Source organism: Mastigoproctus giganteus, chromosome 5, assembly GCF_048544385.1.
Source record: "Mastigoproctus giganteus isolate SK-2022 chromosome 5, ASM4854438v1, whole genome shotgun sequence".
Classification (NCBI taxonomy): Eukaryota; Metazoa; Arthropoda; class Arachnida; order Uropygi; family Thelyphonidae; genus Mastigoproctus; species Mastigoproctus giganteus.
This window is the reverse complement of record NC_143579.1, coordinates 2,528,404-2,554,064: the sequence shown is the minus strand read 5'-3', so window position 1 is coordinate 2,554,064 and position 25,661 is coordinate 2,528,404. Positions and strand designations below refer to the sequence as shown.

At 40.2% G+C, this 25,661-nt stretch overlaps 1 protein-coding gene across 2 annotated transcripts in view; it reads left to right on the top strand.

Annotated features, from left to right (window-relative positions):
* Positions 1 to 23,726: 23,726 nt before the first annotated feature.
* Mer (ezrin/radixin/moesin family protein merlin) overlaps positions 23,727 to 25,661 on the top strand; it is a 514,590-nt gene continuing 512,655 nt past the window's right edge. For both annotated transcript variants that reach the window (XM_090373044.1, XM_090373043.1), the window contains exon 1: positions 23,727 to 24,192. In XM_090373044.1, coding sequence (XP_090229170.1) covers positions 24,106 to 24,192 — 87 coding nt within the window. In that variant the 5' untranslated portion in view covers positions 23,727 to 24,105. The remainder of the gene's footprint in view (positions 24,193 to 25,661) is intronic.

The following is a 25,661-nucleotide window of genomic DNA, read 5'->3' as shown; positions in this document are numbered from 1 at the left end:
GTCAGTGGAGACTGGCCCCACCAGGAGAAAAAAAGGGTGTAGCAGGGAGGGGGAGGAGACAGAAACCCATCCCCTCCCTCTCCCTACCAGGGGAGGGGGTATTAAAGTGAACCAAGTTAGGGTACATGGTTCGGAATGCTAGTTGGCCAAGAAAAGAAGTTGACATCTAATGGCATGCCGGTGGCGTGGTCAGTCTTTATCTAGGAGATTGTCTTATTGGTCACATCCATGAGAGACAAGTCCAGAAGAATAAGAACCTTTTGTCTTTCTTAGATTGTCTTAATTTGTGGGTTGTCTCTATTCAAAGGTAGTTATTTGGTAGTTACCTTTGTAATCACACCAATGATGGTAATGCTGGTTAAGCATTACCATCCAGCATTACCATCACACCAATGATGGTAATGCTGGTTAAGTTTAGCTGCCTGGTTCCAGTACCATCAGGGTCCCTGGGTTCATTTAGTAGAGGGTTATCATGTTGCTGCAATTAGTTGTCTTCTCCTCAAGAAAAGCTGCTGTGCATAGTTGGCGAGAGCTTGATACTTTTCCTTAGTATCCAGTAAGTGGTTTTCTTTGCCTTTTGGTCTCGTGCATGAGGTGATCCCAGTCCTCAATTCCTCCACAGGCGCATGTTGGGTCCTCTTCTATGCCAAAGGTTGATAGTTTTGCCTTTATTGAACCATGGCCAGTAAGCAAATACGTGGCATACAGGCCTGGAGAACGACTTGGTTGGTGAATTACGTAAATAACACCGATACAACAACGGAAATAAAACGTAGAGAGGGGCTTTGTTCAAAAATGGCAACATAGCACTGCCGCCATTATACAGCTTGATCGTTGCAAAGGACGGATCAAACGAAGACGTGGTCCCGAATAGGAGATATAGCGACCCCATATGTCGATGCAGGCATTTCGCCACCTGACCATATTTAGAACAATGTTGTTGATAAGTTCTTTCGGAAACGTCGTCCATTCCTCTGTCGGCGCCATTTTCTTCAGATAAACATTTTCTAGTGGGCATGCACCTAGGCGTCTCCCCAAAGCGTCTCGTAGGTGTTGGATGGGATTGAGATCGGCAAAAGAAAAGGCCAATCTATACGAAGTTTGTCCACACGTTAAATAAGCAAATAAACAGCTGGAGTGCGATGTGGTGTGCCATTATCAAACCTAAACATGAACTCGAGACCAAAGGCACCTCGAAACAAAAGCACATGGGGAAGGATTACCTCAGTACAGAAGCGTGCACCGGTTAAAATACCGCCATCCAGTATCTGAAGTTTTGTACGTCCATCCAACGTAACGCCTCTCCAGAAGAGAACAATTCGATCGCCATATCGATCGCTTTCACTGATTTTTGTGGGTTCACACCATGTGCCAATCTGTCGCCAGAATCACCATTGAATCTACTCTTATCAGTAAATTGTACCTCAAGTAAAAATATTGTGGTTGTAACCTTTAGAAATGGTGTATACGCAAGTATACACCAATGCTAGGATTTTGGTAAATAAATTGACGAATTTGAGGTGTTGCTCAAAACATCAAAGGCAGATATTGCTGGGATATCAGAGACTTGCCACAACAATTAGATTGGATACTATGATGCAGTCACAAAAGAACTGGATGCAGGGAATAACTTTGTTATTATATACTTGGATCTTAGAAAGGCTTTGGATACTGTTGCACATGGAAGACTGCTACACAAAGTGGAGCAGTGTGGCATTGGAGGCAAATTGCTGCTGTGGATAAAGGGGTGGTTGAGGGGGAGAAGCCAGAGAGTGGTAATAAATGGACACTGCTCATCGTTGACTAATGTTATTAGTGGAGTCCCTCAGGGTTCAGTATTGGGTCCATTATTGTTTTCTGTATTTATAAATGATATCGATGATGGTATATCAAGCTTAATGTCCAAGTTTGCAGACGATACGAAGGTTGGCAGGGTTGTCAAGAACACTACTGACTCTACGCTGCTGCAACAGGATCTGGAAAGGTTGAGCAGATGGGCTCAGAGGAGGCAAATGAAGTTTAACATTGACAAATGTAAAGTACTACACATGTGAAACAGCAACCCAAAGCAACGTATCAACTCTGTGGTACTACACTGATAGTGGTAGAGAATGAAAAGGACCTGGGGGTAGTTGTGCAGGCAGATATGAAGTTCTCTAAGCAGTGCAGACGGGCTGCAAGAGTAGCTCATGGGGTATTGTCAATGACATACACGAATTTTTCTAGCAGGGATAGGGAAGTGATTATTCCCTTGTATAAGGCAATGGTGAAGCCGCACCGTGAGAACTGTATACAGGTCTGGTGGCCTCAATTCAAGAAGGATGTAGAGCTGCTTGAACGAGTACAGAGAAGGGCAACAAGATTAGTGAATGGAACAAAGGGGTGCTCTTACGAAGAAAGGCTTAAGTTTTGCAAATTACAGTGACTGGAGACTAGGCATCAGCGAGGTGATCTGATAGAGGTGTATAAAGCCTTGAATGGTTTGAGCATGCTCAGTCCTGATGGAATTCTCCCTCTTGCTCACAATTATCACTTAGAGGGCATAAATTCAAATTGAAGAAAGACAGATGTAGGACAGACGTGAGGAAATTTGACTTTAGCCAGCGGGTGGTTGGTTGGTGGAACAGACTTCCATCCATTGTTGTGGAAGTTGAGCCTAAATAAATTTAAGGCTCAGCTGGACAGGTATTTTGAACGAACGGAGGGGTGAAGTGGATGTTTTTTTTATTTTTTTTTTATTTATTTATTTATTTTGTTTTATTTTATTTTATTTTTATTTTTATTTTTATTTTTATTTTTGGTTGATGCTGCATAAGTTTGCTTTCTTGCATCAAATGTCTCTACTAATGCTAGTGCTAATGCTAAAGGCTTATAATATTAGATAATAACACATAAAATCCAAGGAAGTTCAACCAGTCGACATCTTTGGACATGGCAGCGTCGAGTAAGTTTGCTGTCACATAAGCATTGGCATATCAAAATTGAGAGTAGGAGTGTGTCATAGGCCTAACAACTCTGGCGAGTATAATAAGAAACTGCCAGAGTAATAGTGTGGGCCAGTAAATTAGTAAGTCTTATAATGGAGGATTTTAATTTCCTGGATATTGAATAGAATTTGTGGGTTGGTCACACAGACCTTAGCATGGCTTTTGTGGATTTATTGGATGATTGTTTTCTACATCAGCATATTCGGGAGGGATCTAGAGGGAGAAGTACCCTTGATCTGATTATCAGTAATGATTCTTCATGCATTAAGAATCTACAGAAAAAGAAGCACTAGGTGGCAGTGATCACATTGTGCTGAAGGGGCATTTACTCTAAGCGGTAACTAACATCAGGGGCTAAAGGCGACTGCGGTTGTCTGAACAGTATTTAAATTAATTAATTAATGGATGTCATGGAAGCCTATAATAGATATAAATTGTTGTGTAACAAAGGTGACAAAGGAGATTAGGCAGGTAAAAGGAGATTATGACGGATTTTGGCAATGGATGCAAAGAAATACAGCAAAGAGTTCTTTTCTTATGTAAACTCTAGAAGGAAACGGATGAATCAGATTGGTCCACTGGATATTGATGGTTCAACTGTTGATGATCCTGCTCAGATGGCTAACAAACTAAATCGCTATTTTGCATCTACATTCACACATGAGGAGTTATTCAGGAAGGGGATTGCCAGAGGTGAATTAATCTTTTAGAGTGAGCAAGATGATTTCATAATAACTGAGAGGAAAATGAGGAGAAATTGATGAAGTAAATATAAAAAAGGTACCCTAGCCATAATTATGAAAGCTTCCTTGGATTCGGGGGAGGCATCCATGGACTGGGGATGTTCAAATGTGACCCCAATTCACAAAGATGGATCAAAGAGCGACAGTAGTAATTATAGACCTGTTAGTTTAACGTCTGTTCCAGGAAAAGTAATGTAGGCACTGGAGAAACATTGCAGGATCACCCTGACAAGAATTCAGTTACAGATCGGACACAGCATTGTTTTGTTAAGGGACCGTTTTGCCAGACTAATTTGATTGGATACTATGATGTGGTAGCAAAGGAAGCAGGGAATAACTTTGATATCATATATTTTGATATAAGAACCGCTCCTGAAGTCTGTTGCACAGATTGGAACAATGTGTCATTATAGGGAAATTGCTGCTATGGATAAAGGGATGGTTGAGTGGGAGAAGACAGAGAGTGGTAATCAATGGACACTGCTCATCGTCGACTAATGTTGTTAGTGGAGACCCTCAGCGTTCACTGTTGGGTCCATTACTCTTTTCCTTATTTATAAATGATATTGATGATGGTACATCGAACTTAATATTCAAGTTTTCAGACGATACGAAGGTTGACAGGGTTGTTAAGGACACAAATGACAGTACGCAACAGGATCTAGAAAGGTTGAGCAGATGGGCTGAGAGGTGGAAAATGAAGTTTAATATTGACAAATGTAAAATAGTACATATGGGTAGCAGTAACCCCAGAGTAACGTGTCCACTCTGTGGTACTTCACTGACAGTGGCAGAGAATCAACAGGACCCAGAGGGAATTTTGCAGGCAGGTATGAAGTTTTTTGATCAATGCAGATGGTGTGCAAGAGTAGCTCATGGTGACACGTGAATGACATACAGGAATTTTTCTAGCAGGAAAAAGAGGTGATTATCCCATTGTCTAAGGTAATTGTGAGGACACACCTTGAATATTGTACATAGGTCTACAGACTTTATTTTAAGAAGGCTGTAGAGCTGTTGGAACAAGTACAGAGACGGGCAACAAGATTAGTGAATCGATCGAAGGGATTGCCTTACGAAGAAAAGCTTAAGTTTTGCAGATTACAGTTTATGGAGACTAGACACCCGCGAGGTGATCTGATTGAGGTGTATAAAGACTTGAATGGTTTGAATATGCTGAATGCTGGTGGTATTCTTCCCCTTGCTTAGTATAATCACCTGAAAGAGCATAAATTGAAATTGAGGAAAGACAGTTGTAGGATTAATGTGCGGAAGTTTGCTTTTAGTCAGAATTTAGTAAGTTGGTGGAACAGACTTCCATCTTTTGTTGTGGAAGTTGGTAGCCTAAATAAATTTAAGGCTGAGGTGGACAGGTATTTGGAACGAACTAAGGTTCTTGCATCATTCATGGCTCTACTAATGCTAATGCTAAATTGTGTTGGTCCTTAATGTTTTTCACCATTATAGGTGTTTGAAAATTGCTGGTGTTCTCTGGTTGAGTGTCCTGTTTTTTGAATGAAAAACTCCTGTTTTTAAAGAAAAAAAAACTGTGTAATCTACTCCTGACACCGAATAACTCAACCATGGAGTTACAAAACCCCATTAAACTTCTTGGAGTTATCGCGGAATTCGAACCTGTGCCTTTTCCACCCTCTGTTGGGTGTACGGTGACGATACAACGAGCAAATTTCTTAATGTGTATGTAAGCTTCATGTTTTCAGGCACTCCTTGAACTTTGGCGGAGGGTACAGTGCAGTTCACCCCTGGAATCCTCGGGCAGTTACAGCTAACGTTACAAATGTAAAGTACTACATATGGGAAACAGCAAACCCAGAGCAACGTAGTAGAAGAAGTAGTAGTAGTGGTAGTAGTTGTAGTAGTGGCATGTGATGCAAGAAAGCAAATGTATGAGCTTATGCAGCATCAGCCAAAAAAAAAAAAAAAAAAAAAAAAATCGCACCATTCCCAACTGGACAAATGCCTGTCCAGTTCCTCCTTAAATTTATTCAAGCTATCAACTTCCACAACGACATATGGAAGTTTGTCCCAGCAATTAACTACCCGCTGGCTAAAGGCAAATTTTCGCACATCTATTCTACATCTGTCTTTTCTTAATTTGAATTTATGCCCCCTTAGGTTCGTAATCTGAACAAGTGGAAGGATCCCATCAGAATTCAGCGTTCTCAATCCATTCAAGGCCTTATATACCTCAGTCAGATCACCGCGCAGGTGCCTAGTCTCCAGCCACTGCAATTTGCAGAAATTAAGCCTCTCTTGGTAAGAGGTTCCCTTCATTCCCCTCACCAATCTTGTTGCCCTTCTCTGTACCCGCTCAAGTAAATCTACATCCTTCCTAAAATGAGGTCTTCAGACCTGTACGCATTACTCAAGGCGTGGCCTGACCATTGCCTTATACAGAGCAATAATCACCTCCTTTTCCCTGCTAGCAAAATTCCTCTCTAGCACTGACAAAACCCCATGACCTGCCCTGGCAGCCTGTCTGCATTGCTCAGAGAACTTCATATCTGGCTGCATAATTACTCCCAGGTCTTTTTCATTTTCTACCACATTAATTGTAGTACCACACAGTTGGTGCGTTTCTCTGGGGTTATTTCTACCCATATGCAGTACTTTGCATTTGTCAAGGTTAAACTTCAGTTGCCACTTCTTAGCCCATCTGCCCAAATTATCTAGATCCTGTTGCAGTAGGAGACTGCAATTACTGTCATTAACAACCCTGCCAACCTTCATATCATCTGAAAACTTCGACATTAAGCCTGGTATACCTTCATTAATATCATTGATAAATATACAAAACAACAGTGGACCTAACACCGAACCCTGTGGGACTCCACTAATAACATTAGTCCAAGAAGAGCAACACCCATTGATTACCACCCTCTGTCTTCTCGCACTTAACCATCCTTTTATCCATTGTAGCAACTTACCCTTAATACCATTCTGCTCCAATTTGTACAATAGTCTTCTATGCGCAACAGTGTCAAAAGCTTTCCTGAAATCCAAATATATGATATCAAAATTATTTTTTGCCTCCAGTTCCTTTGTAACCACATCATAATATCCTATCAAATTTGTCAGACAAGACTTTCCCTTAACAAACCCATGCTGTGTCTGAATTATTGCTGCAGTCTTGTCTAGATGATCCTGCAATGCATCTTTAAACAGCGACTCCATTATTTTATCCGGAACAGAAGTTAAACTAACTGGTCTGTAATTACTCGTGTCACCCTTCGATCCCCCTTTGTGAATTGGGAATACATTTGCACATCTCCAGTCCGTGGGAACCTCCCGTGAGTCCAAGGATGCTCTCATAATTATGGCTAAGGGTTTGCTTAGTAGCCTTGCCGCCTCCCTTAATATAACTGGATAGATGCCATCCACCCCAGGTGCTTTTCTTACGTTTAACTTCAACAATTTCTCTTCCACTTTGCTCTCAGTTATTACAAGATCATTAAGCACCCTGCTACAATTTGATAACCTTCTGCCATTTTCAAACCTTAATAATTCCTCACGTGTGAATGTAGATGCAAAATACTCATTCAGTTTGTTTTCTATCTGAGCAGGATCATCAACAGTCGAACCATCGATGTCAAGTGGACCAATCAGATTCATCTCCTTCCTTTTAGAGTTTATATAAGTAAAAAATCTTTGCTGTTTTTCTGAGGATCTTTTGCCAAAGATTTCTCGCAATATGCCTTCGCCTGTTTAACCTCCTGTGTGACCTGATTACAGACTAGCTTACATGTGCCATAGGCTTCTGAGTCGCTTGATAATTTATATGCATCCCATGCATTTTTCGTCTCTGTTACGAGTCTCATTAGTTCATTTGACAACCATTTAGGCCTAAACCTTGAACAATATTTCTTAATAGGTATGGAACTTTTAGTAGCTTCCACGATTAATTCCTTGAATGCATCCCACTTAGAATTTACTGTTGGTAACATCGTCAGTTCATCCCACTGTACAGAATTTAAAAATGTCGGAGACCACTGTACCCGCCTTTACGGAAGCAAAAACCCTTTCCTTTACCCCTGATGGTAATTAAATCTTTAAGTAAATCCCACGTACACTGTGATCACTGCCACCTAGTGGTTCTTTTATCTGCAAATTCCTAATACATGAAAGATCACTGCTGATAACCAGATCAAGAGTATTACTTTCTCTGGTTGCCTCTGGAACATGCTGCTGCTGAAAACAATCATTCAATAAATCCGCAATAGTCTGACTAGTGTGTGAGTGCCCAACCCACAAGTTCCAGTCAATATCTGGGAAGTTAAAATCCCCCATTATAAGACATTTCGATTTACTAGCCTACTCTATTTCTCTGTACAATTTGAGTCATTAGGCCTATAACACACGAGGCCTACAACATTCGAGTCATTAGGCCTATAACACACTCCTACTCTAATTTTTGCTTTCGCAGTGCTTATGTCACACCAAACTGACTCAACAGCGCACTGTTCATCTATAGCAACTAGATGCACTTCTTTTGATTTTATATTTTTCTTTATTAACAGCATAACACCTCCTCCCTTCCTATCCTGTCTATCCTTTTTGTACACATTGTACTCCCCAAATTCCAGTTCGGCATTCCTTATATCTGTTTGACACCACGTCTCTGATATCCCAACAATATCCGCCTTTGATGTCTTGACCAACACTTCAAATTTATCAAATTTATTTACTATACTTCTAGCATTGGTATGCATGCAAGTATACATGCACCTATTCCTATTCTCAGCCACTCTAACACATCCCATATACCCACCTGTTTCACGATGACTGACATCCGTCCCTGAAACGCCCAACACCCCTCGCTCCAGGTCGCTACTTATTCTAATGGAAATTGTGCAAGAATCGCCTTCACCTCTGCCTACGGCTACTGTTAAACTATTAGTCCTTGTACCCCCCCCCCCAAGCTATCAGTTTTCCGACCCACATAACACTGCCTCGATAGCATCAGCAAATATTCTTGCACCCTTTCTATTTAAGTGTATCTCGTCCCTGTAGAAGCAATCTCTCCTGTTAACAAGTACAGTCCAGGTGAAAAAAATTCTACCCCTTGAGCCTTGCACAATCTTTCCAAGGCCGAATTGATCGCCAAGGTTCTCATCATATATTCCCTCCTATCGTGTCTGGGCAGAATTGCAGACACTTTCAAATTCAACCCTACTTCACAGCTTTATTTCAACAGTGACCTCTACTTATTAAGTAATTCTGCCGGTCTCCTACTCTTAACATCATTAGTGCCAACGTGTACAACTATATCACCTTTTGTGCCCTTAAAAGATGATATCTGCTCTACAACGTAGTAGTAGTAGTAGTAGTAGTAGCAGTACTAGTGGCACATGATGCAAGAAAGCAAGTGTATAAGCTTATGCAGCATCAGCCAAAAAAAAAAAAAAAAAATCACACCATTCCCTCCAAATTCCCTCCAAATTCCCTCCAAATCCAGGTCCTCCTTAAATTTATTTAACCTATCAACTTCCACAACGACAGATGGAAGTTTGTTCCAGCAATTAACCACCCGCTGGCTAAAGGCAAATTTCCGCACATCTATCCTTTCTTAATTTGAACTTATGTCCCCGTAGGTTCGTCATCAACCTTTGCCCCTGGCAGACAAACCCTGGTCCTGTTGCACCTATCCTTTTCCGTTTCCTTCACAATAGAGTCACCAACAACTACTAGTTCCTTTGGATCCAGCGCCATCTGCCTTGGGGGTTGCCGCTGTGTTGCGTGATGACCAAGTGCAAGCTCTGGCGTTGATGTGGGCAGCTGAGAGCCTGATGGGCCCCTCAATTTAGATCTTTCGAGGGCATCCACCCTGTGCTTCAAACTCTCATATAGGCCCATAACAACGCTGAGTTGTCGCCTGATTTCTTTACACTCCTTACATCGCGCACACACAAAGACATCCCCCATGGCAATATCATGTTCCCTTCCAGATAGTTCGGCAAACATTTCACAAGTTGCACATTTTTTTAGGCTGTGATGCGTTGGTGAATCGCCCCCCGCAGTTCTTCCCCGAGTCACAGCACTCCTGCCACTTTGTGCCCGTTGCTTTGCTGCTCTAGTTTGGGGCATGATATTTTAAATTAATAAGATCAATAAATTAAATTAAATTAAATGTCAATACTACGCTATCTAATAGAAACAGTGAAGCGTATTACTGTTTCTATAATTGTACGTTAGAGCTACCTAACAACCTCAATTAAAAATTTGAATTCCCTATCACTATATACAAAAACAATGCCTGCAATATTCGAATGAAATAACGGTTTTATAAAGTATTACGTATATCTACAAAAACTGTTTATACAAATTAAAATAAAAATAACCAGCGTAATTAGAACTATAAGACTACGTGTATTAAGTACAATATAAAATAACAATTATGTAAATAAAAAGCAAAAACGTATCGTTTTTTTCGGAGCCTGTAACTTGCAGCTGTATTTTCTAAAGAGAGTCATCTACGTATCTACTCTGTGGCACTACCCTGACAGTGGTAGAGAGTGAAAAGAATCTGGGGACAATTGTACAGGCAGATATGAATTTCTTTCAGCAGAGAGACGGGTTGCAAGATAAGCTCATGGTGTCATGTCAATGATAGTCAGGAATTTTTTCCTGCAGTGATAAGGAAAATCACTGCAACAAGTGATTAGTCCCTTGTATAAAGCAATGGTGATGCCACACCTAGAGTACTGTATACAGGTCTGGAGACCTCATTTCAAGAAGGATATGGAGCTGCTGGAACGAGTACAGAGAAGGGTAAAAAGTTTAGTGAATGGAACAAAGGGTTGCTCTTAGGAAGAAAGTAGTAGTAGTAGTAGTAGTAGTAGTGGCATGTGATGCAAGAAAGCAAGTGTATGAGCTTATGCAGTATCAGGCAAAAAAAAAAAAAAAAAAATCACATCATTCCCTCCAAATGCTTGTCCAGTTCCTCAAATTTATTCAACCTATCCATTTTCACAACGACCGATGGAAGTTTGTTCCAGCAATTAACCACCCGCTGGCTAATGGGAAATTTCCGCAAATCCATTCTACATCTGTCTTTTCTTAATTTGAATTTTTGTTTCCTTAGTTTCGTAATCTGAACAAGTGGAAGGATCCAATCACAATTCATCGTGCTCAACCCATTCAAGGTCTTATGCACCTCAATCAGTTCACCGCGCAGGTGCCTAGTCTCTAGCCACTGCAATTTGCAGAATTTAAGCCTCTCTTGGTAAGAGGATCCCTTCATTCCCCTCAACAATCTTGTTGCCGTTCTCTTTACACGCTCAAGTAAACTACATCCTTCCTAAATTGAGGCCTCCAGACCTGGACTCAGTAGTCAAGGTGTGGCTTGACCATTGCCTTATACAGAGGGACAATCACCTCCTTTTCCCTGCTAGCAAAATTCCTCTATATCATTGACAAAAACCCCATGACCTGCCCTGGCAGCCTGTCTGCATTGCTCAGAAAACTTCATAATTGCTTGCACAATTACTCCCAGGGCTTTTTCATTTTCTACCACCTTAAGTGTAGTACCACAGAGTTGGTACGTCTCTATGGGGTTACTTCTATCAATATGCAATATTTGGTATTTGTCAAAGTTAAACTTCTGTTGCCACTTCTTAGCCCATCTGCGCAAATTATCCAGATTCTGTTGCAGTAGCACACATACCAGTACTGTCGTTAACAATACTGCCAACCTTTGCATCATTTGCAAACTTCGACATTAAACCTGATATACCTTCATCAATATCATTGATAAATATACAAAACTACAGTGGACCGAACACCGAACCCTGTGGAATTCGACTAATAACATTAGTTTACGAACAGCAGCACCCATTGATTACCATGCTCTGTCTTCTCCCACTTAACCATCGTTTTATCCATTGTAGCAATTTACCCTTAATACCATTCTGCTCCAATTTGTACGATTGATAGGTGGAACAGGACCAGGGTATGTCTGCCAGGGGCAAAGGTTGATGATGTTGTAGAGCGAATATCATCTTTTAAGGGCCCAAAAGGTGATATAGTTGTACACGTTGGCACTAATAATATTAAGAGTAGGAGACCGGTAGAATTACTTAACAAGTACAGGTCACTGTTGAACAAAAGCCGAGAATTAGGGTTGAATTTGAAAGTGTCTGCAATTCTGCCCAGACACGATAGGAGGGAGTATATGATGAGAACCTTGTCGATCAATTCGGCCCTGGAAAGATTGTGCAAGGCTCAAGGGGTAGAATTTTTTTCAGCCTGGACTGTACTTGTTAAAAGGAGAGATTGCTTCTACAGGGATGGGATACACTTAAATAGAAAGGGTGCAAGAATATTTGCTGAGGCTATCGAGGCAGTGTTAGGTGGGTCGGAAAACCGCTAGCTTGGGGGGAGACAAAGACCAATAGATTGACAGTAGCCACTGGCAGAGGTGAAAGAGATTCTTGCACTGCTTCTATTAGAATGAGCAGAAGCCTGGAAAACAAGATGCATGGTATTTCAGAGACTGCTGGGAGCCATTGCGGTACAAGTAAACACATGGGTTGTGTTAGGGTAGCTAAGAATAGAAACAGGTGGAGGTATACTTGCGTGTACACCAATGCTAGGAGTTTAGTAAATAAATTTGATGAATTTGAGGTATTGCTCAAAACATCAAAGGCAGATATTGTTGGGATATCAGAGACGTGGTGTTACACAGATATAAGGGATGCAGAACTGCAATTTGGGGAGTACAACGTCTACAGAAAGGATAGACAGGATAGGAAGGGGGGAGGGGTTATGCTATTAGTTAATAAACACATAAAAACCAAGGAAGTGAAGCCAGTCGACATCGCTGGACAGTGCAGTGTTGAGTCAGTTTGGTGTGACATAAGCATTGGGAGATCAAAATTGAGAGTAGGAGTGTGCTATAGGCCTAATGACTCTGATGAGTATAATAAGGAACAGTACAGGGAAATAGAGTGGGCCTGTAAATCAGAGAGTCTTATAATGGGAGATTTTAATTTCCCAGATATTGACTGGAATTTGGGGGCTGGTTACTCACCCACTAGCAGGGCTTTTGTGGATTTATTGGATTATTGTTTTCTACATCAGCATGTTCGGGAGGCAACTAGAGGGAGTAATACTCTTGATTTGATTATCAGCAGTGATTCTTCATGCATTAAGAATATGCAGATAAACGAACCACTAGGTGGCAGTGATCACAGTGTGCTGAAGTGGGATTTACTCAAAGAGGTAACTACCTTTAGGCGTAAAGGGAAGGGTTATTGCTTCCGTAAAGGCGACTACGATGGACTGAGACAGTATTTAAATTCTATACAGTGGGACCAACTGATGATGTTACCAACAGCAAATTCAAAATGGGAAGCATTCAAAGAACGGATCTTGGAAACTACTAGGTTTTACATACCAACTAAGAAATATTGTTCAAGGTTTAGGACAAAATGAATGTCAGATGAACTAATGAGGCATATGGCAGAGAAGAAAAATGCATCGGATACTTACAAATTAACACATGACACAGAAGCCTATGATAGATACAAGTTGATATGCAACCAAGTTACAAAGGAGGTTAGGCAGGCAAAGGCAGATTACGAGAAATCCTTGGCAAGGGATGCAAAGAAAAACAGCAAAGAGTTCTTTTCTTATGTTAACTCTAGAAGGAAGGGGATGAATCAGATTGGTCCACTTGATATTGATGGGTCAACTGTTGATGATCCTGCTCAGGTAGCTAACAAACTAAATGAATATTTTGCTTCGACATTCACACATGAGGAGTTATTCAGCAAGGGGAATGCCAGAGGTGTATTCAACTCTAGCAGTAAGCTACAGAATCTTGAAATAACTGGGAGTAAAGTGGAGGAGAAACTGTTGAAGATAAACACAAGAAAGGCACCCGGGGTGGATGGGATCTATCCAGTTATATTAAAGGAGGCAGCAAAAGAAGTAAGCAAACCCTTAGCCATAATTATGAGAGCTTCCTTGGACTCAGGGGAGGTACCCATAGACTGGAAATGTGCAAATGTGACCCCAATATACAAAGGAGGATCAAAGGCTGACACAAGTAATTATAGACCTGTCAGCTTAACGTCTGTTCCAGGAAAATTAATGGAGGCACTGGTTAAAGAAGCACTGCAGGATCATTTAGACAAGACTTCAGTTATAGCTCAGACCCAGCATGGTTTTGTTAAGGGGAAGTCTTGCCTGACCAACTTGATTGGATATTATGATGCAGTCACAAAAGAACTGGAGACAGGGAATAACTTTGATATTATATACTTGGATCTTAGATAGGCTTTTGATACTGTTGCACATGGAAGACTGCTACAAAAATTGGAGCAGTGTGACATTGGAGGCAAATTGCTGCTATGGATAAAGGGGTGGTTGAGGGGGAGAAGACAGAGAGTGGTAATCAATGGACACTGCTCATCGTGGACTAATGTTATTAGTGGAGTACCTCAGGGCTCAGTGTTGGGTCCATTATTGTTTTCTGTATTTATAAATGATATTGATGATGGTATATCGAGCTTAATGTCCAAGTTTGCAGATGATACAAAGGTTGGCAGGGTTGTCAAGGACACTACTGACTCTATGCTGCTGCAACAGGATCTGGAAAGGTTGAGCAGATGGGCTGAGAGGTGGCAAATGAAGTTTAACATTGACAAATGTAAAGTACTACACATGGGAAAAAGCAACCCCAGAGCAACGTATCAACTCGGGGTACTACACTGACAGTGGTAGAGAATGAGAGGGACTTGGGGGTGGTTGTGCAGGCAGATATGAAGTTCTCTGAGCAGTGCAGACGGGCTGCAAGAGTAGCTCATGGAGTATTGTCACTGATATACAGGAATTTTTCCAGCAGGGATAAGGAGGTGATTATTCCATTGTATAAGGCGATGGTCAGGCCACACCTAGAGTACTGTATACAGGTCTGGAGGCCTCATTTCAAGAAGGATGTAGAGCTGCTGGAACGAGTACAGAGAAGGGCAACAAGATTAGTGAATGGAACAAAGGGGTGCTCTTACGAAGAAAGGCTTAGGTTTTGCAAATTACAGTGTCTGGAGACTCGGCACCAGCGAGGTGATCTGATAGAGGTGTATAAAGCCTTGAATGGTTTAAGCATGCTCAATGCTGATGGGATTCTTCCTCTAGCTCAGAAAAATCACCTGAGGGGGCATAAATTCAAATTGAGGAAAGACAGATGTAGGATAGACGTGAGGAAATTTGCCTTTAGCCAGCGGGTGGCTGGTTGGTGGAATAGACTTCCATCCCTTGTTGTGGAGGTTGATAGCCTAAATAAGTTCAAGGCTCAGCTGGACAGGTATTTGGAACGAACAGAGGGGTGAAGTGGAAGTGGGTTTTTTTTTTTTTTTTTTTGGCTGATGCTGCATAAGCTTGCTTTCTTGCATCAAATGCCTCTACTAATGTTAATGGTAATGCTAATTGCCTTCCATGCGCAACAGTGTCAAAAGCTTTTGTGAAATCCAAATATAGGATATGAAAATTCTTTTTTGCTCCTAGTTCCTTTGTAACCACATTATAATATCCTATCAAATTTGTCAGACAAAGCTTTTGCTTTACAAACCCATATTGTGTCTGAATTATTGCTGCAGGCTTGTCTAGGTGCTCCTGCAATGCATTTTTAACAAGTGACTCCATTATTTTACCCTGGACACAAGTTAAACTAACTGGTGTGTAATTACTCCTGTCATCCTTCCCTCTTGTTTGGGAATTCGCGATGCATTTGCACATATCCAGTCCGTGGGAACCTCCCCTGAGTCCACGGGTGCTCTCAGAATTATGGCTTAAGGTTTGCTTAGTTGCTTTTCCGCCTCCTGTAATATAATTGGATAGATTCCATGCAAACCATGTGCTTTTCTTACGTTTAATTTCAATAATTTCTCCTCCACTTTGCTCTCAGTTATTACAAAATTAATAAGTATCCTGCTAAAATTTGGTAACTTTCTGCATTTTGAAACCTTAATAATTCCTCCTGTGTGAATATAGATGGAAAATTCTCATTCAGTTTGTTTGCTATCTGAGCAGGATCATCAATAGTCGAACCATCGATGTCAAGTGGACCAATCAGATTCACCCCTTCCTTTTAGAGTTTATATAAGTAAAGAATTCCTTGCTGTATTTCTTAGCATATTTTGACAAGGATTTCTCGCAATCTGCCTTCGCCTGCCTAACCTCCTTTGTGATCTGATTACAGAGTAGCTTATATCTGCCATTGACTTCTGAGTCGCTTGATAATTTGTATGCATTCCATTCGTTTTTCTTCGATGTTACGGGTCTGATTAGTTTATTTGATAACCATTTAGGCCTAAACCTTGAACAATATTTCTTAATAGCTAGGAAATCTTTAGTAGAATCCACGATTAATTCCTTGAATTCTTCCCACTTATAATTTACTCTTGGTAACATCGTCAGTTGATCGCACTGTACAGAATTTAAGAATTTTCTGATGCCACTGTACTCACCTTTACGGAAGCAAAAACCCTTTCGTTTACCCATGATGGTAATTAAATCTTTAAGTAAATCCCACATCAGTACTCTGTGATCACTGCCACCTAGTGCTTCCTTTGTCTGCAAATTTTGAATACACGAATGATCACTGCTGATAACCAGATCAAGAGTACAGTATTACTCTCTCTGGTTGCCTCTCGAATATGCTGCTGCAGAAAACAATCATCCAATAAATCCCCAAAAGTCTGATTAGTGTGTAAGTGACCAACCTACAAGTTCCAGTCAATATCTGGGAAGTTCAAATCCCCCATTATGAGACATTCTGATTCAGTAACCTGATCTAGTTCTCTGTACAATTGTTTATTGTACTCATTCGAGTCCATAGGGCTATATCCCCTGCTGCTCTTATTTTTGCTTTCGTAGTGCTTATGTCACAGAAACTGACTGAACGGTGCAGTGTTCATCTGTATGGACTGGGTGCACTTGTTTTGATTTTGTGTTTTTCGTAATTAACAACATAACACCTTCTCTCTTTCTATCCTGTCTATTCTTTCTGTACACATTGTACTCCCCAAATTCCAGTTCTGCATTTCTTTTATCTGTGTGATACCACTTCTCTGATATCTCAACAATATCCGCCTTTGATATCTCGGCCAACAGTTTAAATTCATAAAATTTATGTACTTTACTTCTAGCATTGGTATACTTGGAAGCATACATGCTCCTATTCCTAGTTACCCCAACACATTAGCATTAGCATTAGCATTAGCATTAGCAGAGGCATATGATGCAAGAAAGCAAGCTTATTCAGCATCAGCCAAAAAAAAAAAACACACCAGTCCCATTTCACCCCTCCGTTCGTTCGAAATACCTGTCCAGTTGAGCTTTAAATTTGTTTAGGCTATCAACTTCAACAACAAGTGATGGAAGTCGGTTCCACCAACCAACCACCCGCTGGCCAAAGGCAAATTTCCGCACATCTATCCGACATCCGTCCTTCCTCAATTTGAATTTATGCCCTCTGAGGTGATTATTCTGAGAAAGATGAAGAATCCCATTGGCATTGAGCATGCTCAAACCATTCAAAGCCTTATACACCTCTATCAGATCACCTCGCCGGTGCCTAGTCTCCAGACTCTGTAATTTGCAAAACTTAAACCTTTCTTCGTAAGAGCAACCCTTTGTTCCATTTACTAATCTTGTTGCCCTTCTCTGTACCCATTCCAGCAGCTCTACATCCTTCTTGAAATGAGGCCTCCAGACCTGTATACAGTACTCAAGATGTGGCCTTACCATTGCCTTATACAAGGGAATAATCACCTCCTTATCCCTGCTAGAAAAATTCCTGTATATCATTGACAAGACACCATGAGCTACTCTTGCCGCTCGTCTGCACTGCTCAGAGAACTTCATATCTGCCTGCACAATTACCCCCAGGTCCTTTTCATTTTCCACCACTGTCAGTGTAGTACCGCAAACTTGATACGTTGCTCTGGGGTTACTGTTTCCCATATGCAGCAGTTTACATTTGTCGATGTTAAACCTCATTTGCCACCTCTCAGCCCATCTGTTCAACCTTTCCAGATCCTGTTGCAGCAGCATAGCGTCAGTATTGTCCTTAACGACCCTGCCAACCTTTGTATCATCTGCAAACTTGGACATTAAACTTGATATCCCATCATCAATATCATTCATAAACACCGAAAACAACAACGGACCCAACACTGAACCTTGAGGAACTCCACTAATAACATTAGTCCACGTTGAGCAGTGTCCATTGATTACCACTCTCTGTCTTCTGCCACTCAACCATCCCCTTATCCATAGCAGCAATTTGCCTCCAATGCCACACTGCTCCAATTTGTGCAGCAGTCTTCCATGTGCAACAGTATCAAAAGCCTTTCTAAGATCCAAATATATAATATCAAAGTTATTCCCTGCATCCAGTTCTTTTGTGGCTACATCATAGTATCCAATCAAATTGGTCAGGCAAGACCTGCCCTTAACAAAACCATGTTGCGTCTGAGCTATAACTGAATTCTTGTCTAGATGATCCTGCAGTGCTTCTTTAACCAATGCCTCCATTAATTTACCTGGAACAGAAGTTAAACTAACAGGTCTATAATTACTTGTGTCAGCCTTTGAACCTCCTTTGTGAATTGGGGTCACATTTGCACATCTCCAGTCCATAGGTACCTCCCCTGAGTCCAAGGAAGCTCTCATAATTATGGCTAAGGGTTTGCTTACTTCCTTTTCTGCCTCCTTTAATATGACTGGATAGATCCCATCCACCCCAGGTGCCTTTTTTATGTTTGTCCTCAACAATCTCTCCTCCACTTTCCTCTCAGTTATTACAAAATCATCCAGCTCACTGCCAATGTTTACTTTACCTACATCATTCTCCTTCTTGAATAACTCCTCATGCGTGAATGTAGATGCAAAATACTCGTTTAGATTGTTAGCCACCTGAGCATGATCCTCAACTGTTGAACCATCAATATCCAGTGGACCAATCTGATTCATCCCTTTCCTTTTCGAGTTCAAGTATGTAAAGAACTCTTTTCTGTTTTTCTTTGCATCCTTTGCCAAGGATTTTTCATAGTCTGCCTTTGCCTGCCTAATCTCCTTTGTGACTTGGTTACAGACCAACTTATATCTATCATAGGCTTCCATGTCACCCATTAATTTGTATGTATCCCATGCATTTTTCTTCTCTGTCACATGTCTCATTAGTTCATCTGACAACCATTTAGGCCTAAACCTTGAACAATATTTCTTAGTTGGTATGTAAAGCCTGGTAGCCTCCAAGATTAGTTCCTTGAATGCTTCCCATTTTGAGTTTGCTGGTGGTAACATCATCAGTTGGTCCCACTGTATAGAATTTAAATACTGTCTCAGACGATCATAGTCGCCTTTACGAAAACAAAAACCCTTCCCTTTACCTCTGATGGTAGTTACCTCCTTGAGTAAATCCCACTTCAACACACTGTGATCACTGCCACCTAGTGGTTCATTTATCTGCAGGTTCTTAATGCATGAAGAATCACTACTGATAATCAGATCAAGAGTATTGCTCCCTCTTGTTGCCTCACGAACATGTTGATGTAGAAAACAATCATCCAATAAATCCACAAAAGCCTTGCTAGTGTGCGAGTGACCAAACCACAAATTCCAGTCAATATCTGGGAAATTAAAGTCCCCCATTATAAGACTCTCTGATTTACTGGCCCACTCTATTTCCCTGTACAATATCTTATTATACTCATCAGAGTCATTAGGCCTATAGCACACTCCTACTCTCAATTTTGATTTCCCTATGCTTATGTCACACCAAACTGACTCGACGCTGCCTGTCCATCGATGTCGACTGGCTTCACTTCCTTGGACTTTATGTGTTTCTTAATTAATAGCATGACCCCTCCTCCCCTCCTGTCCTGTCTATCCTTTCTATACACATTGTATTCCCCAAATTCCAGTTCCGCATTACTTATATCTGTGTGACACCACGGCTCTGATATCCCAACAATATCTGCCTTTGATGTTTTGAGCAATACCTCAAATTCATCAAATTTATTTACCAAACTCCTAGCATTGGTGTACACGCAGGTATACATGCACCTGTTTCTATTCTTAGCTACCCTAACACAACCCATGTGTTTACTTGTACCGCAATGACTACCAGCAGTCTCTGAAATATCCTGCATCTTGTTTTTCAGACTTCTGCTCATTTCAATAGAAGCAGTGCAAGAATGACTTTCACCTCTGCCACTGGCTACTGTTAATCTATTAGTTCTTGTATCCCCCCCAACTAGTAGTTTTCCGACCCACCTACACTGCCTCGACAGCATCAGCAAAAATTCTTGCACCCTTTCTATTTAAGTGTATCCCATCCCTGTAGAAGCAATCTCTCCTCTTAACAAGTACAGTCCAGGCTGAAAAAAATTCTACCCCTTGAGCCTTGCACAATCCCTCCAGGGCCGAATTGATCGACAAGGCTCTCATCATATACTCCCTCCTATCGTGTCTGGGCAGAATTGCAGACACTTTCAAGTTCAATCCTAATTCACGGCTTTTTTTCAACAGTGACCTGTACTTGCTAAGTAATTCCGCCGGTCTCCTACTCTTAATATCATTAGTGCCAACGTGTACAACTATATCACCTTTTGTGCCCTTAAAAGATGATATCCGCTCTACAACGTCATCAACCTTTGCCCCTGGCAGACATACCCTGGTCCTATTCCACCTATCCTTTTTACAAAGGATGTTCCCCGTTTGCCTGACAATAGAGTCACCAACAACTACTAGTTCCTGTGGGACCAGCGCATTCTGCCTAGGGGGCTGCTTCTGTGTTGCCTGATGACCAAGTGCAAGCTCTGGCGTTGATGTGGGCAGCTGAGAGCTTTATGGGCCCCTCAATTTATTTCCTTCGGGGGCATCCACCCTGTCCTTCAAGCCCTCATAAAGGCCCATAACAACGCTGAATTGTCGCCTGATTTCCTTGCACTCCTTACATCGTGCACACACAAAGACATCCCCCTTGGCAGTATCATGTCCGGTACCCGACTGCTCCGCAAACATCAAGCAAACAGTGCATTTTAATAGACTGTGATTCAGAGGGCAACTGCCCCCCTCAGTTCTCCCCTGAACCACAGCACTCCCATTAGCTTGAGCCTTTTGCTTTGCTGCTCTGGTCAGAGTCATGATTCCGATTTAATTCAATAAAATTCAAAACAAAAATTAAATCCTTAAGTTATATCCCAAAACAGTTATGTTATATATATATTTTTTTCGTTATCTAGTGTTTTCTAGGAGTTCCCTTTATACAACTTCCGTATCACGTGTACCACTATAGTTATGTATTAATTATTTGTTAGATTAAGTCGTTATATATATATATATATATATATATATATAGAGTTAAAAGTACAATTTAATTGACAATAAAGTTTATCAAGATTAATAGATTTACTGATTAATTGACAATATTATAGTATGCACTATACGACACTAAGCTTATGCTATCGTGTAAAAATGGCGGGAAATCACGAACGGCATTTCTACGGACTCGTAAATATTGATTAGCTTCCAAATCTCGCTATCTCAATTTAGAATAAACTAAGGATCCTGACTAGGTCTATAATCTACTTATAGAAGATAATTTGATATAACAGTTGGTTAATAAATCGACTAAATTTGGTTAAAAAAAAAATTTGGTTTGTGATACGTGGATTTGATACCGTTACCGATACTAAGTAATATCTACCAAATCTCTGTCTAAGTTAAACTTTAAACTAAGTATCGTAACTAGGAATATAAAGCTACTCTAGAAAATATGTTAATATGACAATTTAAACTAATAAAGCAGAAAATAAATCAGGAAAAACTTCTCTGTTTGAAGAGCTTTAAGGAGCAATGTCCGCACAGGCTAATCTCGCACCCAGACAGTGGCCCATCGCATATACCCACCTATTTCACGATGACTGCCATCAGTTTCTGAAACCCGCAACACCCCCAGCTCCAGGTCGCTGCTCATTCTAATAGGAGTTGTACAAGAATCACCTTCACCTCTACCTGCGGCTACTGTTAAACTATTAGTCCTTGTTTCCCCCGAATCTAGCAGTTTTCCGACCCACTGAACAGTGTCTCGATAGCATCAGCAAATATTATTGCACCCTTTCTATTTATGTTTTTCCCGTCCCTCTAGATGCAGTCTCTCCTGTTAACAAGTACAGTCCAGGTTGAAAAAAATTCTATCCATTGAGCGTTGCACAGTCTTTCCATGGCCGAATTGATCTACAAAGCTCTCATCATATACTCCCTCCTGTCGTGTCTAGGAAGATTTGCAAACATTTTCAAATTCAACCGTAATTCTCGGCTTTTGTTCAACAGTGACCTGTAGTTGTTAAATAATTCTGCCGGTCTCCTACTCTTAATATCATTAGTGCCAACGTGTACAACTATATCACCTTTTGTGCCCTTAAAAGATGATATCCGCTGTACAACGTCATCAACCTTTGCCTCTGGCAGACATACCCTGATCCTGTTCCACCTATCCTTTTTTACAAAGCATGTTCCCCCTTTCCCTGACATTAGAGTCACCAAGAACTACTAGTTCCTGTGATACCAGCGCATTCTGCCTTGGGGGAATGCGGTGGTCCCACACCGTGATGAACAAGTGCAAGCTTTGGCCTTGATATTGGCAGTTGAGAGCTTGATGGGCCCCTCAATTTAGATCTTTCGAGGGCATCCACCCTGTCCTTCAAACTCTCATATAGGCCCATAAGAACGCTGGGTTGTCGCCTGATTTCCTTACACTCCTTGCATCGCGCACATACAATGACATCCCCTATGTCAATATAGCGTTCCGTTCCAGAGAGTTCGGTAAACATTTCACAAGTTGCATTTTTTTTTTTAGACTGTGATGCGTTGGAGAATTGCCCCGCTCAGTTCTCCCCCGAGTCACAGCACTACTGGCACTTTGTGCCCGTTGCTGTTCTGCTCTAGTTTGGGGCATGATATTTTAAATTAATAAGATCAATAAATTAAATTAATTAAATGTCAATACTACGCTATCTAATAGAAACGGTGAAGCGTATTACGCTATATAATTATACGTTAGAGGCTGCCTAGTTACCTCAATTAAAATTTTGAATTCCCTACCACTATATATAAAAACAATGGCTGCAATTTTCGAACGAAATAACGGTTTTACGTATATTAAGTAGTAATCCACAAAAACTAAAAGCTTAAATTTTTCAAATTACAGTGTCTGCAGACTAGGCACCTGCGAGGTGATCTGATAGAGGTGTATAAAGCCTTGAATGGTTTGAGCATGCTCAATGCTGATGGGATCCTTCCTCCTGCTCAGAATAATCACCCGAGAGGGGATAAATTCAAATTGAGGAAATACAGATGTAGGATAGATGTGCGGAAATTTGCCTTTAGCCAGCGGGTAGTTGGTTGGTGGAACAGACTTCCATCCTTTGTTGTGGAAATTGACAGCTTAAATAAATTTAAGGCTCAGCTGGACAGGTATTTGGAACGAACGGAGGGGTGAAGTATAAGTTTATTTATTTATTTATTTATTTATTTTGGCTGATGCTTCATAATTTTGCTTTCTTGCATCATATGCCTCTATTAATGATAATGCTAATGCCACAATTACAGCCTATATTCCCTTTATATATATATGGTCTGTAAATTTCCAATTGAAAGATTATAGTGTCTGAGAAATATGGCCTTCGTCGCTTATGCTCCAAAAACAACCATTTTCTTTGATTACAATTTCTACAAAAAAAAAAAAAATAAAATAAATAAATAAATAAAATGGACTATTTTGGCAATCAAAAAGAATCAAACATTTCTGAAAGTTTTTTGGAAATATTTCAAAAATCAAATATTTTTGTTTATATTTTTAGTACCGAAAATCATTTATTAAGGGCCGCTATTAAAATGATTAAATCGTAGAACTTCGTTATTTGATCACTAGGTTGCTAGCGACGTATTTTAGTGATCGGGTAACCGAGTGCTGCCTGTTAAGAAGTTGGTGAATGTATGTTTGGTTTCTGTACATTTTCATTTTCGAGGATTATGATTATACGAAACAGTAATGTTAGCCAGGTGCTTGATGTGTTTGGCCGTCATTCTATATTTGTATTGTGGGAAAGTAACACAGAGGATGTCAACCATTCATTCCTGTTATGGAAAGTAAATTTCTTAATCGGTATAACCAGTTCAACCTCTGGCACTATGAACAAGTAACTCGGGAAACTGCATAGATATTGTTCCGTTTACAGAATGACACTTCATATAATTTATTTTATACAGATACTTTTTATTTTTGTTAAGAAATTTGGATTTTATCTAAAGTAATAATGAAGTAATCCCGAGCATATGAAAAAATGCCTTTTAAAAAAAAGAACAAAGCAGGGAAAGTTTTTCCTGTTAGAATTACAACTATGGACGCAGAGCTTGAATTCGATTTAGATGTAAGTATCAGTCTGACATTTTTTGCCACTTTGATGGTGTTATCGTTACCTTATAATGTATACAGAAACATATGTCACTAGTATACACTGAATGCAGCATCCACGATGTGGAGGCATCCTCCATCTATGAGCGAACTAAAAAATTCAAACACCTGGAGATTCTGAAATTATTATTATTATTAGCCATATGGTACAAGGAAGCCTGAGGCTTATGCTGCACCAGCCAAAAAAAAAAATTCCCGAGTTAGCCCCCCCCCCCTGTGTGTGTGTGTGTGTGTGTGTGTGTGAGAGAGAGAGAGAGAGAAAAAAAGGTATCACCAAGAAAGAGAAGAATGATGATATCCAGCTCAGGACCCTGGGTTTGCCAAGCCCATACTCACCAGATGTGAGCCCCTGGGGTTAAAGGTTGAGAGTCAGTGTTTATATTTATTACAGCAGTTGTAATAAATGAATCGTTTTAATAGATTACAACAGTTGCAACATATTATAATAATCTACTGCCAGGTTAGAGGATTGTATAAAATGATTGTTGTTTCTCCTAAACATCCACAATAATACTGGAAAGACAGACGAGAAGAGCAAAACACTAATTTAGTGTTTCATTATAAATGGATGCCAGAGCTATAAATTATGTATTTACTCTTGTTATGGATAGTTTGCCAGTATTTAACATCTGCATTTCGTATATTTTGCTATACAAATCATAAATATATATGAAATGTAATTTACTTGGTTATTCCTGAAACATAATTTGTTTTTAAATATTTCTTACAGTTGATGTTTAAAAGTCACTGTTTTTTGAAAGAAAGTAATCATATGAAGGCATACTGGGAAGTAAGATCTCCATTGTTGTAATGTAAGGACTAGATGTGGTATAGAAATTTGATTGAACATTTGTAAAATTGTATGTGAAAAATTAGATGAAACAGATCCACATAATTTTCTTTCAGATTTGACTGTGCAGCTATGTATTGTCTAGTTGCATAGAAATATATATATATAGAAAGTGTGAAACATCTGATTCTCCTGGGCAAAAGGAGAATCAGAAAGGAGATTTACACCATTAAAAACTCACAAAGAAATTAAGGCTGCATCTGGTGAAGTAGTATCAGTGATGTGGAAGAATCTTGAGTAAATATTAGAGTTAAAGGTGCATCCTCCAAAATGACAGCAAGAAGAGAGGGAAAACAATGATTCACAGGTGCCCACTCACTGCTTTTTCCCTCTTCTCCTCGACTGCATGTTATAGGCAGATGTCATGTGACATTACAATATACTGGAGCTGAAACGAAGAGAAAGAAACAGCAAAAATGGAAATTTTTTTTTTAAAAATAAGTAACAAAAATTCACATGTGCAACCAATATTTCTTTTTGCCCCATACATTACTAGACGATTTCACAAACATTAACAATGAAATTTGATGATGCAAGTCAACAGAAATGCTTCTTCTTTTTTTTTTTTAATTTTT